The sequence below is a fragment of the Thermobia domestica genome, chromosome 3 (assembly GCF_964235325.1).
Source record: "Thermobia domestica chromosome 3, izTheDome1.hap1.1, whole genome shotgun sequence".
Lineage (NCBI taxonomy): Eukaryota > Metazoa > Arthropoda > Insecta > Zygentoma > Lepismatidae > Thermobia > Thermobia domestica.
The window spans coordinates 222951120-222968935 of NC_137456.1; the positions used below are offsets into that span (position 1 = coordinate 222951120).

The following is a 17816-nucleotide window of genomic DNA, read 5'->3' on the forward strand; positions in this document are numbered from 1 at the left end:
GAGTACAGCATTTATTGAAATTGTTGGATGAAATTGCTACAATATTACTTCATACAAATACTCTTTCACTTACATTATTATTTTCCCTTTTTCTACATCACAAACATAATGTGGGGAAGTTGCAAAACTTCTTCACTATTGTTTTAATTTATCCATTTACGTATATTCCTTCATTCGTTACCAAAAACATACAAACACACACACACAAAAAAAAGCTCAGCATAAAACGTTCATCTGTGTGTACCGAAAAAAAACTGTTAACGGCTTTTAGCATGCAAAAGTTGAACAATTTCATCGCTATATGACAAGCAAATATTCTTAATTTTTAGGTGCAAACCTAAATAAGTCTCCTACACAACCAGGAATCAATCGCGGAAGATATCTGAGAAACCTATACGTAATACCTGAGCAGGACTTGGGCTTTGTTTGCATTAATAAGGTATCTCCAGTCCTACTCAGGCTTACGATCTTCTCTCTCCATCAAAACCATTAAATGTCCCAAAATGATTTCCCTTATTACTCCTTCCAAAGAAGCTCTTACAAAGGCAAAATCTTCATAGATCTTTATTCCCACTAAGAAATGAGATTTGCCAATTTTCGTGAAAATCCATAGAGTTCTTTCAAAACATAATTTAGACTTTCCCGAAATCTGTTCTTCTACAACTACTTTTGGGTCAATTAATTTACCTAATATCGATTTTGTACTTTACTCAGTCGCTTTGTAGCACGTGAGAACGTGTTTTCGTCATTTTTCAAGTTAAAACTTAGAATCTAGCAAGAAATTCACATTTATGTTGAGACGCCACAGAAATGCATTCCCACAAACGCTTCGAAATCTGCAGGATTTCCTTTCCCTTTTATTAGTATTTTATATTTTCTTAGATCCAGAGGTAGCTAAATATATACCCAAAAGAGTGTTTTTACCAAGTTTCATGAAACTCGCTAGAGCTATTGTTAAGACATAATTAAGTCTTTTCTAATGTAAGCTTTCATAATAACACTACTGAATGACTTTTAGCCAAGTCGAGATATAGATAAATGACTTTCTCCTACCCAAACACAAATTGTTTCCCTGCAGAGTCATCTAAGTGATTTCCCTAAAGTTGACATTTAGCTTGCTCGTACCCAAAACCATGTTTTAGTCAAATATTATTTAAAATGTTAGACTTTTTTTTGGTTAAAATTTAATATCATGCAAATCTCTTCTGTAGACGTGCGGGTACGGTGACTCAGTGATAGAGTGCTTACTTATTGTGCGTGAGGTCCCTGGTTCGACCCCCGGCCAAGTAAGTTAGTGGTGGACAACATTGTGTCCGTAGGTATTTTCGAGGTACTCCCGTTCCTTCCCACATTCTGTCCACCAATACTTTCGTCATTATTCACTTACCTTAATCATCGTCTCCCTTAGTCTAAACGGGATAATCGTGGAACATTAAACGGAAAAAAAGCATTTTATTTTCTGTAGACATCCCTGAAACAGGCTTCTCAATATAAAACTAAGTCAATTCGCTCATTCGTTATGTGAAACGTGCTTTCATCAAATTTTATGAAAGTTCTTAGAGTTATTTTCAAGATATAAATGCGCTGTCCCGAAAAGAAATTCTTTACAAAATCACTAAATGAATTACTTAAAGTCAAAACTGACTTAAATTGCTTTCTCGTACTGTAGTACGGGTTTTCCCGAAATTCCATGAAAATCGTTTGGTTAGGATCGTTTCCACTGTAAAATTTGAAGATATTTAAATATTCATTGACTGGACTAAAAATTCTTCTACGTAGTTTCAGGTTCTACGATTGCACTAAAGAAAAAGAGAGAAATGAAGGAAGAAAGAAAAAAGAGAAAAAGGCAGAACAAGGAGAGAAGAAAGAGAGAAATGACGGAAATGTAATTTTTAATCCATAATTAATAATTGATGTATTTTTGTCCTTGAGATCTATATTTAGAACTATATTTCCGAAATAAGGTTTCTTTTTTTTTTTTAAAAAAAAAAAAAAAAAAAAACTCTATAGGGTATAATTTACACAGGAAGATATATTTGCACATCTTTTCCTCTGTGTAGCAGGTACATCGTGTAATATCACTTATGAAATGTGGTCGACTTGTTCCATTCCTGGAGCATTGTATATTTATCACATCTGACAACAACATTCCTTGGTAGCTTTGGTTTCTTATCCCAAAAATTCAGACGTGGATTTCACTCTGTCATCATCTCCATATGGAACTCATAACACACTAGCTTCCGAGATGTCTATTATTAGAGGAAGCGTTGCTTTTGATCAGTAGGCGTTCTACATCTTTTCTCGCTGTGTGTGTTTTCACATTTTTCACTTCTACGTAAAACAAACTGTGTGAAAGCCTACAATTAAAAAAAAGCCTACTTGTAAGTTTTTTATAAATTTATTTTTTCTCCTTGATGGTAGACAGTAACAAAAATTGTGTCATGTCAACAAAAACTGTACTTAAGGATATATATACTACAAACCATCTTCCTATTGTGTATGGAGGAATATTTTTCGTTGTTGTGTGAGAATCTGTTATATCTTACTTTTACGTAGGTATTCTATATGATTATTTTAATGTCACAATGCTTTGTAAAAACAATTTATCATTCGTATCCACATATAAATTTGTCTAAGCATCACAACTTTAGTTTCGACGTAAGTCTTTTGTGTCAGCAACTTGAAGCATCTTTCACTCAAACTCTTCTGTGTCCTTGAACACCAGACTGCAAATACATTTCATTTACCTAGCTAAACATTTTTTTTAAAGATTTTACGTCATGTATATTTTAATAACTATCACCTGATTAGGGATGCACACCAGACAAGTTGAATCTATCTTGACTTCAAAACGTGTCATAAAAGTGGTCTCGTTCTCTAAAAATGTATGTTTCTATTGGAAGAGATGTCACATCTAATATCGTCACGAACATTCTACCTCGTCACGTGCGCAACCCTCCACCTGATAATTATTAAATTCATTATTTCTTATTAGAAATGTGTAAAATATCTAAGTATATCTATTGCATATTTTTAATGTCTATGATTACTATCATTCTTCTGCCATATCTCAATGACAAGTTTATTACTTCAAATGTAATTATTAATTTTAAACTTGAAAGTCTCATACTACAGAACCCATTTTTTTATGTTCTTCTACATATTAATAGGTGTACCCGGGTATATATCAAATTAGAGTTGTACTCTTTTATTCAATTTTTTTTTTTTTCGTTTATCTCGACGGTTTCTCTCGAGATGCTCTCTTTATGTTCACTCTGTATGATTAATTTTCAACGAGAGAAGAAACTTAAATTGTACCCACTCCTTATCGAATATTACTTTTCTATACAGCATATTTTAATGATCTAATTCAGTGGTCGCCAGCTTCTGAGCTACTATACCGTTTTTAAATCCTATTGTGAACCAACCGAAAGAACTACCAACTTTAAAAAAAATCTTACATTTGTGTATTGCCTGTAAACTTACATTTCTAGTAAATATTAAATAAACTATGCAAGTTAGCAAATTTCTAATATACACACGAAAAACATAACGTGCGTAACCCCAAACTTATACAATCAACTGTCAGATGAGGCTGACATTGGCAGTTGCGCGGAAGAAACAAGCAGTTAACTCTGCGCCCCTTGTCGTTAGCGTTAACTCAGTACTGCTAGTGGTAGTTCGCGATCGACGGTTTGGCAATCACTGCTGTAATTTATTCCTCTACAGTTCTTTCTGTCTGGCCTATATTCTAGTACTTGCCAATTCAAAATAAACATTTTATTCACTCTTCGTCACTTTGGATCTAGTTTATCTTTAGTAGATGGCAGGCTTTGTCTAATCTAATTTTTCGGAACAAACACTGTTCGCAGGGGCGTCATTTAGGGAGGGCAGGAGGGGGCAATTGCCCCCCCCCAAGAGTTTGAGTAATACATATACTTTAATCGATTGACTACTAATATACTAGTACAAAACGTGAAAGTTTTCTTATATCGGTGGTGCTCTTGCCCCCCTCAAGCGAAGTCTGAAATGACGCCCCTGACTGTTCGCATTCCAAGTACTTTCAATAATTCACCCAACCTGTATACTTGTTCTTCTGATGTAAGAAACTATATCGTTTTCTATTCTGAAGGTTTTTCCTGTTTCTTAATCTTATTATTTTGAGTGTTAAATTATAGTATATATTTATTTCTATGCTGTTTGTCAACTTTAAATTCAGATTTGAATCATACAAAGAGTATGAGAAATATTACATTAAAATCTTCCTACGGAAGGGAAACCGTTTTGGACATGGAGTTGGTGGACGAGGATGGTTGCTCTGGAGAGGTCCGTGTCCCCCGAGCACAGTGGTGATGTCAGAAATCAGGCCTGGCCTCGAAATGGGATCCCGAAGTGTTGGGCTAGGGTCCCTTCTATTCACCTGTTAAACATAAAGTTGTTGCACATGGGTGGTGTGGTTGAAATGGTCCGTGATATCAGAAATAAGCCCTGGCCCTGAGGTCCCAGAAATGAGATTCCGAAGTTTTGGGTTTGGGTCCCTTCTATTAGCATATTAAACATGAAGGTTTTTTGGACGCGGATGGTGACATCAGAAAGATCCAGGTTCCCTGAGCACAATGGTGATGTCAGAAATGGATGCAGGGCCCGAAAGCCACAAAAATCAGACCCTGAAATTTTGGAATGTGTCGCAAATCTTTGATATGGCTTGAAGTCAATACTTGAATACCTGATTGCGCAAGATAAAACCATCAATTCAGCTAATAATATAAAATAATAATAATAATAATAATAATAATAATAATAATAATAATAATAATAATAATAATAATAATAGAGAGACAAACAATTCAAAAGATATAAAAGCTAGAGCTACCTATTGGCTAAACGATTAGCATATGCGCCTCTGGCGTGGGAGACCCGGGTTCGATTTCCGGCTGGAGCTCATGTGATACGGATCCCACGTTAAGCTGTAGGTCTACGTCTCATAGAGCATCGCTGCTGAAAGAGACGCTAAAGAAAAAGAAAAGATATGAAAACTAGTTAAAAATTGTTAAACCGACTTCAAAACATATAAGCTGTAGACGGCAAATATTTAAAACGAGATAAAAAGTACGAAACATAAAAGAAAGAAATAACACTTATTTTAAAACATAAATATACATTAAAAAGTACCTATACTACAATTTTCGAAATCGTGCTAAGCCGTGCCAACTTTACCGTTTGCAAATACCGCTCGAGCAGCTTACTACTGCTCGCACTACTAGTCGAATGAACAGCAGTTCTGCCGAATGCTCCCGATGTTAACATTATGGAGTAGACAACCAAAACTGCCACACGTCGTTGCGAATAGACGTCTCGGAGTTATTGTTTTGGAAGTACTGGTTTGATGCGTTTAATATTGAATGCGATGAATTGCTTTCGTAAAATTTGAATATTTCTAACAGTCTTAGTAATATTCAGATCGAAGAGTTTAATTCGATTTCTTTGCTTTCTTTCATGTAAAGCTTCATGTTGATTTGTATGTTTATAGTTATCGTAGGTAGGTACACGGTAAGGAGATATTTTTCGTTGTAATCTTTTTTGAAAATTTCATTGAACTTGCAGAACTTAGTTTTTTTTTTTTTTCAGCTTGGCATCGACCTAAAGAAAATAATATACGTACTTCTTCATTTACAATTATGTTTTAAAATAAGTGTTATTTTTCTTTTTATGTTTCGCATTTTTTATCTCGTTATTTTAAACATTTGCCTTGCATAACTTATACGTTTCAAACTCGGTTTGATTATTTTTAATAAGGTTTTATTTTGTCTCTTTTTATTTTTGGTATCTTATTATAATATTGTGGGTAATTATAATAATGGCTAGATCTATATCAAAGTCTGCTACTAAAAAAAGAAACATTCGCGAAAGCGAAAGTAATGCTGGGAGAGAAAAAGAGATTCGCTGGGCAATATGTAAGACAATGCAAAGCACGTCAGCTAAAAGTCGAAAGCAAAGGTCTGAACGACTTAGTTAACTGTAGAAATATGGCCACAATAAGCTTGTTGTCGAGCCCGCAATTATACTATATAAAACAATCTAAGTCTATTTTTATTTAAGTCATCATCAATTACCTATTACACCATTAAGCACCTAGCTTCTGTTGGCTATCTTTTAAACTACTGAACCGATTTTAATGAAGCTTGTACTATTCCTTAAGTTGAAAGATACCAAAACTACTACAGAAAGAATTATCACAACCAAATTTGTATTTTCAGAGAAACACGTGGACAAACATATACACATACACACTTTTTTTTGTTAAGGATTGTGTAATTTCTAAGTTGCATAATCGTTGCCCCTTATGTACCTCTGAAATAAGTACGTTGGAAAGTTGGAAATTATTTTCCAGGTTCTTGGAAAATTTATATACCACCTCCTCTGGAACAGGAAATTGTCAAAAAGTCTCATGAGCAACGGCATTTTGGTTCAGAGAAATTATAGCCTTTATTAAAGAACATTGTTACTAGAAATCAATGAGAAGAGATGTTATTGATTATGTTAGAAATTGTACAGATTGTAACTTAAGAAATGTAGAAACTTCTCCACCGGCTAAACCTTACAAACTAATAGCTATCAGAATATACGAGATATGCTTTCTCTTGATATTTTAGGACCCTATCCAGGTTCTCATAATGGAAATAAGTTTGTTTTATCAATATTAGATGTTTTCAGTAGATATTATGTAATATTTTCCATCAGAAATGTTACTGACAGATGTGTTGTAAAGTGTTTAGAACAATATTATTTTCCGCTTCTCGGAGTTCCATTTTCTGTTTTGGTTGATAATGGTACTTGTTTCATTTCTAACAAAACAAAACAAAAACAAAAAAAAAAAAAAAAAAAACGCGTATAGAATCAAAATTTGCTATGTTAGTCCATATTACCCAAACAGCTCGGCGGCTGAAAGCATGATAGAGAGACGAATCATCTGTTTAAATTGTTGTGTAATGACGATCATGTAATGTGGGAAAAGTATATTCCCAAATTGTCATATTACTGAATAATTCTGTATGTAGTAGTTTATGTGTAAGTTCAGTCAATCTTCGCGTTAATGTAAAACCGCAATATTCTATGTTTCGGCATTTAGGAATTGTGATGAATGATGAAAATGAACCTTTAAATTGGGAAAATAAACTTATTATGACAAATTTCTCAGAAAAAAAAATCAGGAAACGAAATGAAAAGTACATTAAATCACAAAATGGTAAATATATTATAAAAGAAAATATTTGGTATTTTTACTTCAAAATCACTTAAGCTCAGCTGTAGATAAGAAAATCAGTAATTATTTTATTTATATGAAGAACTGTTGCTTTATAAACAAAACTTCACCGACAAAGTGTTTGAATTAATAGATCCACTTAGAGGTGAGTCTTGCGGAACGTATTTAATAGATTGTATGAAAGTCTGGAAATATAAGGCTAGACAATTATGGTTAGAAGTTGCTATTAAAAAAGAAAAAAAAATTAAAAATATATAGATTCAATAATGCAAAATTGTCCGAAGTTAAATTCACCGGAACTGAAACAACAGTCCATGTAAATTTAAGTCATATTACTAAAATTGATTTGTCTGTATGCAACTGTAACGAAAGTCATGAAGAATGTGCTAAAACGTTGTTAAAAAGATTGACTGAGGGTGACCCATATTTGAAGTATTTAATAGGGAAGCTTAATTCTTCCGATTACACGTTACAGTTCATTTTAAATCATCTTGTAAATACCAAAAGTAACGAATTGGGATGAGTAAAAAATAGTTTTCGAAAGAGTCCCAAATTCATTTATATAATCGTGAATAGACTTTTCATTTTTTAGGACATTACAAACCATTGGATGCAGTACTTGGCGAAAGTTCTTTTTAGCCGTCAACTTGAATATTTTCCAGAACTATTTGTGTAAACGGTATTTTCCAAGATTCACTTGTACTGAACGTTAATATGTAAGGTATGACGTCGAATTTTAAGCTTTAAGTTAATTTCTGTACATTGTCAAAAATTTATATAGTGACTTGTGACATAGTAGTTACCAATCGCATAAAACTTTATATAGCTATAAAAATGAAGGGCCAGAGCTCTTGAAGATATTTCCATGGCTGAGAAAACTCTTCAGTCCCTACGGCCACCTATGTGACACTCTAGTTTTTCAATTCTTACCAAACAGTAACATTTACATTAATTTTAAAGATTCTTTCACTTGTCTCCGATTTGCATAACCATAGCAGGTGCCATAGCAGATGATAATTTGCAACTTGGATTGGTGGTGCCGCTTAGCGTGCGTAGGCGAAAACAAAAACTAAAAATGGTGAGAGTGCGTGTCGAAAACCAATATTACCATAAATGAATGGCTGGAAAGATGCAGCCTTAAACTCAGAATAAATGCAAAAATCTAAAACATATAAAATAAAGAAGTGAAATACTCTAATCTAAAGTTGACTTGCTGAAAATATGTTATTTTACTGTACAATAGTGTTAACTATTTCCCTATTTTAAACATGTTGTTTTGTGGGAAATTCATAACAAATATATTGAGAGAAACAATAGGGAAATTTTCCTCTCAACAAACTGTATAATTTTTCGATAAGAAGAGGGGCCGCGGTGGCTCAGTGGTAGAGCGTTCACCTCTGGTGATTGGGGTCCTGGGTTCTATCCCAGCCCCCGCCAAGTGAACTTTGTGGTGGACAAACACCGTATACGTGGGTTTCCTCGGGGTTCTCTCGTTTCCTCCCACTTTCTTCATTCCACCATTTCATTCATTACTCATCATCACCGTCTCCTTTAGCCTAACCGGCATAACCGTGGGACGTAAAACTCAAAGATTTCATTTCATTTCATTTTTCGAGAGGAACGTGTGATAGTGAGTGAGGCAGGAAACGATAGTTGACATGATCCTAACAAAATTGTTCAACATTCTACTTTAAAAAGCAAAACTTTCCCTTACTGTAAAAAGAATCTAAATTATTAATTCTGTTAAAAAGTCAGAACAAAGATTTAACTGAAGTATGTTTTCATTGTCCAATCTGTCTCCTGAGAAACATCTCGAAATTATTTGAAAGGATAATAGCTAATAGAATTCAGAGGCATAGGAACGTTGGAAATGATGAATTACAGTATGGCTTCGGAAAGAGTAAATCCACTGAAAATGTTTTAAACGCATTTGCTTATCCAATTAAAGATAGTAGCATGAAAAAATATGCTTTGACTCTTTTTTACGATATAGAGGGGGCGTTTGATAATTTATGGACGCCATCACTAATGGCAAGGTTAAAAGAATTACCTCTACCTCAATATTTAGTAAATATAGTGAGGGATTACTTGCTGAATAGGCTGGTTTCTATCCATGAGAGCATGGGAAACATAAAAATCACTACACAAAAAGGGTGCCCACAAAGATCGATTATTGGACCTTTGATATGGGATTTGGAATTCCATCCGTGCTTAGAAAGATTAAACCAATTAGAGGATACTGCAAGGGTAATTGCTTTTGCTGATGATTTGGCAGTAACTATCTCAGCCAACTCTAGCCAAGAACTAGAAAGGAAAGCATCACATATTATAAATGAATTACTTATATGACGTGGAATATCTAAAGTAAAAATCTCAGAAAAAAAACTAAATATATGATTTTTGGAAAAAATTATTAAGAGGCCCTATAATTAAAACTGGAAACAGTAAGATCGAAAAAGTATCAGTATTTAAATATTTAGGAATTATGATAGATGATAAATTAAATTTTGGAGAGCATATCAATTATGTTACTAAAAAGGGTCACAGAATAGGTAATAAACTCATCTCATTGGCGTTAACAAAGTACAAGTTCCCAAAAACTAATTAAGACCTATCAGGAGATAATCCTAAGCGCCTCGATGAACTATGCTGCCAGTGTATGGGCACGTCGTCTAATAGAAAATTATTCCCTAAAAATGAAAATCAATCGTCCAGAAAGAAACTTATTAATTCGTCTCGGTGGTGCCTTCAGTGCAATACCGAACAATGCACTGTGTGTTCTGATGGGAATTAAACTGCATTTAACAGTACTCTAGAGAGCGGCAACGTATTGGCAAAAGACGAAAATGTTACTAGGGACTAAAGCAGAAAAATCGGAGGAAATAGAAAAAGAATAGTTTTACAAAAATGGGCAAAGGATCCGCAAAAGGAAGACATATCTAGAAGATTACTCAGATTTATCCCAAACGTTGCGACACGACTAAATTGGAACTATGTCAACTCTAACAAAGGGCTAATACATCTACTTACAGGACATGGTCCCTATCCCACCCATCTTTGCAGGATGAATAAGAAGCAAAATGACAGATGAGATTATGGAGATTTGGGTACAGCAGAACACAGTGTTTTGTGGTGCCTGCTGCTGGAGGAGCACCTAAGAGACCTGCGACAATATTAGAGGTAAAGGAATCAAAGACATCCTGGAATCAGAAGAGAACTATAAAATCGTGGCAGATGTAGCCGAGGAATATTCAGAGTTATGCACAAAAGCCTTTTATGGAGATAATATTACTTAAATATAAACGGAAATTTAAATAGCTATGACTACTGAATGAAGATCTCTCCTGGACCAGAGACAACTTCAGGAGGCGCAGGATTTCCGTGCCCCCAGGAGGGAAGTGTAAGCGATGATGTGCGAGAGCATGGGGCATCTCCGGCCTTGGTCCGGTAAGGAACTCCGGATGCTCTGGGAATGTGTCCGTGACGTTGGTGTTGGGATGTGCGAGAGAACTTAAATCATATGCTATAACGTAGGAAAATCAATCAACAACATAGTAATATCCTAATTGTGATAAGAAAAACCCGGGAATGGGCATCATCTCGAAACTGTTTCGCGACTCGGCTACTATAGCGTGCGACTTCCGGTCCGGAAGTACACGGCGTAGGACAAAACTGACCAGGGCCTGCACTAAGTGCTTCGAAAGGGCCCTGGACCTCAAACCAATACATCACGGTCCGATAGATGTACTTTAAACTCAACCGTGAACACTGATGCGACATTAATAAATACAGTTATAATCACGAACAATAATTAGTGAATGAAGTGGTGTGAAAGAACACAAGGTGAATTATAGTGAAGTGTTTTGTGTAAATGTTGTGTTTAGTGTAAATGTAGTGAATATAGCAGTTATTAACCGCCTAGGGAAAACCGTATTACGGGAGAGAAATATACGCGAGGTGAAACACTTATAGGTGTAAAAACAAGAAGATATAGAGGGATTCAGCTGTAAGGAATCATACTAAGCTGTCAAACTGAAGTTAGTGCTCAACAGTGCAGAAATAAATGCAAATTTATTGATTTAATTTATATGAAACAGGACGATGGGTTTATAGGATAGGACTGGGTGATATAGTAATTAATATAAAATACTTAATATATAATATCCTTGGTTTGAAAAATAGGAATTAGAGAGCTCAAGTTTGTTATGTCAATTGCTCTTTGTTGTTTTTGTTTTGTGTATTGGTTTGTTTTGTTTCGTTTACTGTGTGCTGTGGTTTTCTCTCTACCCACCCTTGTCCTTGTTCCTTGTTTTCTTCTTTTCATTTTCCTTAATTAAATATAAATAAGAGTGATGATGGAAAAAGGCTGGAAAAAATGCAATGACGACAGCTAGTTTCGGTTAAATTCTTCAGGTGGCGAAACTGAAGAGGTGCGGCTAAAAAAATATTGTCATGATATAGTGTGTTAACTAAAAGTTCGATTTTCAGTATCTACAAACATTTTTAAGTGAATTATAAAGCGTTCATTAAAGAATACATACTAGTAACTAATAATTTTTATTAACCGGACAATATTAAAATATTACATAAACTATCTGTTTCTCGTTCACTCGCGTCGCGTACTTAATGGGGCAAAAACTAAACTTAAAAATAATAATATGAACAATATTAAAGCTTATATCTGAGCGATGAATTATATATGTGATACAAAATGATAGTGTGTCATATTTTCTCATAAGTATTTAGTTATAAGGCACTCTGACTTAGAATTGTGTAATTTCTAAGTTGCGCAATCGTTCCCCCTTCATATGAAGTAATGTGCGTTGGGAAGTTGCAACTGATGTAACTAAACTCTACTGGTGTCTCCAACTTGGCGGCTTACAGTTCTTGGAAAGTAATATAACATTAGTAACATTATTTGGTTTGTTCGGACGGATGAGAACTGGAGAAACTTGTAAAGATTAATATTGGGTGCTAGGATCAAACCGATGGACCTGATTCAAAAATCTCAGGATATCTTTTCTGGAGCCTCGGGATCCGGACCCGATTTCTGAAATCACCGTAGTGCTCAGGGGACCCGATCTTTTTAAACTCCATCACCCGCGTCCAACAGCTCCATGTTTAGTAATCAAATAAAAGAGACTCAAGCCAAAACTTCGTATCCGCCTTCGACCTCATGCTCAATTTCTGACATCACCGCTATGCGTAGGGGATATAGTCCTTGCTAACACGACCACCCGCGTCCACCTTCTGCATGTTTAAAACGATTTCCTTATCGGAGGAGAATCGACTCCATGCTCTCTCGCGTTATGTTATTCATCATCATTCTTCTTCTTAATTTTATTCTATATATTATGTTACCTCTGTCGAGCACCTAGCTTCTTAATACTAAAAGAGTTTGGAGTGCAGTTGCTTCTCTTGAGTTCCACAAGAGAATTCACATAGCCACAAATAAAATTTAATTGCTTTATATTAGTAACGATTTATCCAGTTTATGAAAGGTAAGAACTAAAGTTACAAGATGTACAAACTTATGGTATATGAAACTTGTTAATAATAGGCTGCTCCCTTACACCCTTGCTTCTTCTGACAAAATACCTAAATTAGAATTCATGCATTCAAGTACGAACAATAAAAATAAGTTCTTAGATAAATATTTTTTGGTTCGAAACAGCAGCATGGAATAAATTTTAGATCATAATCTCCTATTTTAATAAAAGAAAATTCATGAGAAAGCTAAATCAATTGGAACAAGCACTCACACTGATTATTTTCGTCCTTGTTTAATCCTTTAAGCTCTAATTGTTATGTTTGTTGAAATCTAATACTTGAGACAGACCCACAAACAATATATATTATTTTTCCTAATAAGAATTTACTAGATATAACTGTTTATATCTTTCCTTTTCAGGGATACGAAATAGAAGACTACAGTTCGAAGCTCTTCAGCATCTCGTACAACTACTCCCAGTTCCAAACAGAGACACACTCTGGAGTCTATTAGCTTTCCTTTCCATTGTGGCCAATCATTCAGTAGATCGACGGGATCATTCAGGTAAATCACTCCATATGAATTTAACCTACATGGAATGTTGGTACCTATCCCAAGTTTCATGATAATGCCGTATCTAGTCTTGGTTGTATTGTGATATTGAAATATCAAACTTTTTATTTCTCTCTTATTGATTTATTAATTGAAATTTAAGATTTCTTTCCAGCATCGAGGAAATATAATATGGAGCTCATTACTAAAAGCTTGACCCATTACTCTGTTTGCTTTCAAAGCTTAGTATCCCACCAGTGATCGAATCCGAAACCATGAGGACAGAAACACATACATTTACAATTTACCGTTTTTTTTTTTTTTTTTTTTTTTAATATTTCGCCTTTTGTATGTACGATACATAAGTTTAAATTATAATGTAATAATCACAATCAGTCTTGCTTTTTAATTGAAACTGTATTTGCTGTTCACTCTGCCTATATTCAATAAGCAAATAAAAAGATGCATTATACCAAATTGACGAACTAGATATCTTGGTTCACTTGGACCAGCTTTCTTAAACCATTGTCCTTACTTTAAGCTGACACACAATCATAGTCAACGTCTTGCGAATAAAATCAGAAAAATAAACACACTGCTGAACAAGACTGCACTTATTTAATATAAAAACACATTTACACGTGACGTTTCGAACTTCTAGCCAAGATCCTCATCAGACGTACACTCAGACGTACGATCTTCTAGCCAAGATCCTCATCAGACGTACAGAAGTGTACGTCTGATGAGGATCTTGGCTAGAAGCTAGAAACGTCACGTGTAAATGTGTTTTTATATTAAATAAGTGCAGTCTTGTTCAGCAGTGTGTTTATTTTTCTACTTTAAGCTGCTATGAGTGAAAAGAAATATGTCTTCAAATGCTAAACTTTGAATCATAAAGTAATGTAATTGTTCTATTACTGCTACTATTACAATTTTATTTAAATAGAAAAGCACACAAAACATTTCCCATATTTGATTGTGTGTTAGCTTTTATTTACTGATAACGATGACAAAGCTTTTTGTGTAATTTTTCATGATTGCTTATTTTTATGAAAGACGTCGGACGAATTTAAGGAGTTATGCAAATAGTACCATAATATATTTTGAATCTATCTTATATATTTCTACATGCCTTGAAATAAGATGAATCCAATTACGATACATTATTTAGGAAATTATATTATTGTGTCAAAAGAAAATCGATTTTTTTTAAAAAAAATTAATGAGTATCAGAAGTTCAAAACACTTATTTTCAAAATTAAGTTAGATATTTTCAGTTTCTCATAATAACAAAATTTATCATTATTCAAATAGTCTGCAGGAAAATATCTTTGAGAACAGTCGCGGACAGAATCTTCGTATGAGAATGTTATGGGGTAGAACTTGTCCCAAAATGAGAGTTAATCCAATTGTCTTGCTCAAGTTTAAGAGACTTAAAAGGATACTACGTACCAAGCAAATTTACTTGTATAGATACTGTTACATAACATGAGATAACAAACCACTATAGCCACATATTTACATAGAAGCAGACTCCAATCAAAGACAACATTCATTCAAACTTCTAAGTGTGATAATAATTCTTTCTGTATATTTAATAAATCCATCGATTTCCTTGTTTAGTATGACAAGAATAGAACAGCCTCAAGCTATACTACAAGTTGTAAAATATCAATAATTTGCTTCTTATTAAACTTCTCATTTGTTCTTGATATGAGATATCTCAAAGATATTATAGTAATATAAACAACATTTCATAATAAACAATTTGTTCTACTGCTTTTTAATTCTTTTTTACCCACAAAAAATAGCACAAAATCATAATTATTTCCATTGTACTGCATGAAAGTGAAACTCTATAACTAACTCGTTGAAAATAGTAAGATGTGAAAAATGTCTGACAGTTTAGAGGAAAATGTTTGTTCAGCAAACACAAAAGCGGATGAATTGAGAAACAACGCAGAATTGATAATACCTGTAGTTATGGATCATTTCAGTTCTTCAGATAATAATATCAAGAAAGTAAACATACTACTCTTGTGGGAAACACATGAGGTGTTGATAGCTTTAGTTTGGAAGTGTGTGGAGAAGAAAGTTTCTGGTAGGCTAAGAAGAAGGTAGGAGAATAATCACAGTTTAAAGCAGAATCTTAGATATTGTAAAGACAATCTTGAATGAATTTTCTTGGCAAAAAAAAAAAAAAATCTATGGAAATGGACCTTCGGTTTTTTTTAAAAGGAGTTGAGTTAGTATATATGTGTGTTGGTGTTAGGTTTAGACTACAAAATTTCTAGGATATTAGCGGAAGATATTTTTGTAATATTAAGAAGTTTTAAAGTGTGGTAAACTATTCTGTTTCTCACTCAAGAATTATTACTCAAGGACACGATGGTTCAGTCACAAAACAGTCTTGTCTGGTGCAAGGGGTTCATTCTAGGCCATGAGATTGGATAACATCGTGTCCGTGAGTTTATTCTAAAGTCTTTTGCACCTTCCATCACAACAATTTTCCAATATTTATTACTTATGCTTTTATAATTTACCTATTTATCTCCTCTAGCCTAGAAGGATAACCGTGACACGTTAAGCTAAAGGTTTCAATTTACTTTATTTAGATATTTAAGATGAGTGATTGTTTTCAATAATTATCAAATATGAATACTTTTATTTATCTTTATTCAGGTGAATGGAAATTAGGGAACAAAATGGATAGTAACAATCTTGCAACTTTGTTTGCACCAAATATTCTTCATTTTTCGAAGCCCGGAAGCAGCAAAGAAATGTCGGCCGAAAGAGCTGAAGAAAGAATCGATGTTATTAATGTCATTAGAAGTATGATAGATCATAATAGAGAATTGTTTGAAGTAAGTTTAATTGTACAATGTTTGCTTTAGTTATTAAGTAATATAATTTTAGAAGATTCGCTCTATGGAATGGAGATCCCAGAAAAATTAATCTCAAATATATTGTGACTAAGCAGCAAGAAGAATTTATAGCTCGTATACCATGTGCTGTAACAAGGCAACGATATTTTAGTCTCGCTTTCTTGCTCGCGTTCATCACATCATCTTTAATAATTTGAGTCTGTACTTCTTTGAGTGCAGTTCACTTTTCCCACAAACCTACCATATATATTCTAGAATTTGCTTTTAAAAATGAATTCTAGAATATATAGTAAGTTTGTGAGTTGCTGTGTTATTTGTAACTCGCTCGCGTAGGCACAGCTGGAATCTAACAGAAACTTTTTTTAAATCGGATTTAAGTATGTTGCTGTTAGGCTCTACCAGTGCCTACGTGAGGACGTTACATATAGTGAAGTAACTAGATTCCATTTCCATCGCTACCGACTTTGATGTTTTGTTGCGGAATAGCGAATCTATTTTACTGAACTATCTGTACCAAATAAACTTTTCCCATACAATGTACCAATATCACACACACATACACGTAATTTGTAACGTTGTTTAAACTTAATTCTAGTGTATCATGCGCGTTTTAAGTGTAGAATAGCATGAAGGCTACTTTTTTCTCTAACTGTTACTACAAAATCATCTTATTAATTAAGAAATAATCATTCCATTCAATATTCAACTTGGTTCTTGTATTTATTTCTAATGGTAGAATGAATGATAATAGCTATAATACATTTCGAGAATCATAAAGTCATAAAGCTTTATTTCCCAGGAAAAAATAGAATAACCAAAAAGTGATATATACATATAAATATGGAAATCTATTAATTAGTACTGACAAAAAGAACCTGAAACAGCATTGATTTTATACATACTGTAGCACATAAAGAATTGGGTCAGAAGTAGGATTTCAAACTTGAATAACAATCTAACATAAATATGGAGCACAATCATGCTTACGGAAAATTATCATGCTACAAATAACGGTGTCATCAGATTTCGGAGATTGTAAAAATGATTCAGATCTTTTGTAAGTCTTTTACTATGCTGTGAGAGGCATGGAATGATATTAATCAGAACTTGTTTCTCAGAGTATCGTACACATGCTTGGTTAGATTGGTATATGGTAATTCATATAATGAATCTATTTGACTTCTTATGAAGATATTTCTTTACAAGCTATGTTCAATAGGTATTAACAATAATACAGTGAAACCTCTGAATAACGGACACCAGTGGGACATTGATTTTTGTCCGTTACGGAGAGGTGTCCGTTACAGAGAGGTTACAGAAATGTAATTTCTCACAATGGTAATGTTATGCAGTAATATACAGAAAATACATTATGTATGAGCGTAAATACGTAAAATGCAATTTGAAAATACTCTATTTAGTACGTATTTGAGTTACTGGGAGGGATGAAAGAGAAATTCATTTCTGTTAAATAATATTATTGCTGGGGGATGTGTTAATATATTCGTATACTGCAAAAGATAATGCGTGTGTGATAATTTTCTTAAGTACATATCATCACACTGTAAGCATTTTCCATTTATTTCAAATTCTCAGAACCTTCTCAAAAGATGCGTTAGGAACC

At 33.8% G+C, this 17816-nt stretch overlaps 1 protein-coding gene across 1 annotated transcript in view; it reads left to right on the forward strand.

The window, feature by feature from the left end:
• Positions 1–17816, forward strand: part of LOC145680973 (uncharacterized) — a 233127-nt gene that overhangs the window by 184073 nt on the left and 31238 nt on the right. The window contains exons 7-8 of the mRNA XM_081752191.1: positions 13176–13319; positions 15990–16171. Coding sequence (XP_081608317.1) covers positions 13176–13319; positions 15990–16171 — 326 coding nt within the window. The remainder of the gene's footprint in view (positions 1–13175; positions 13320–15989; positions 16172–17816) is intronic.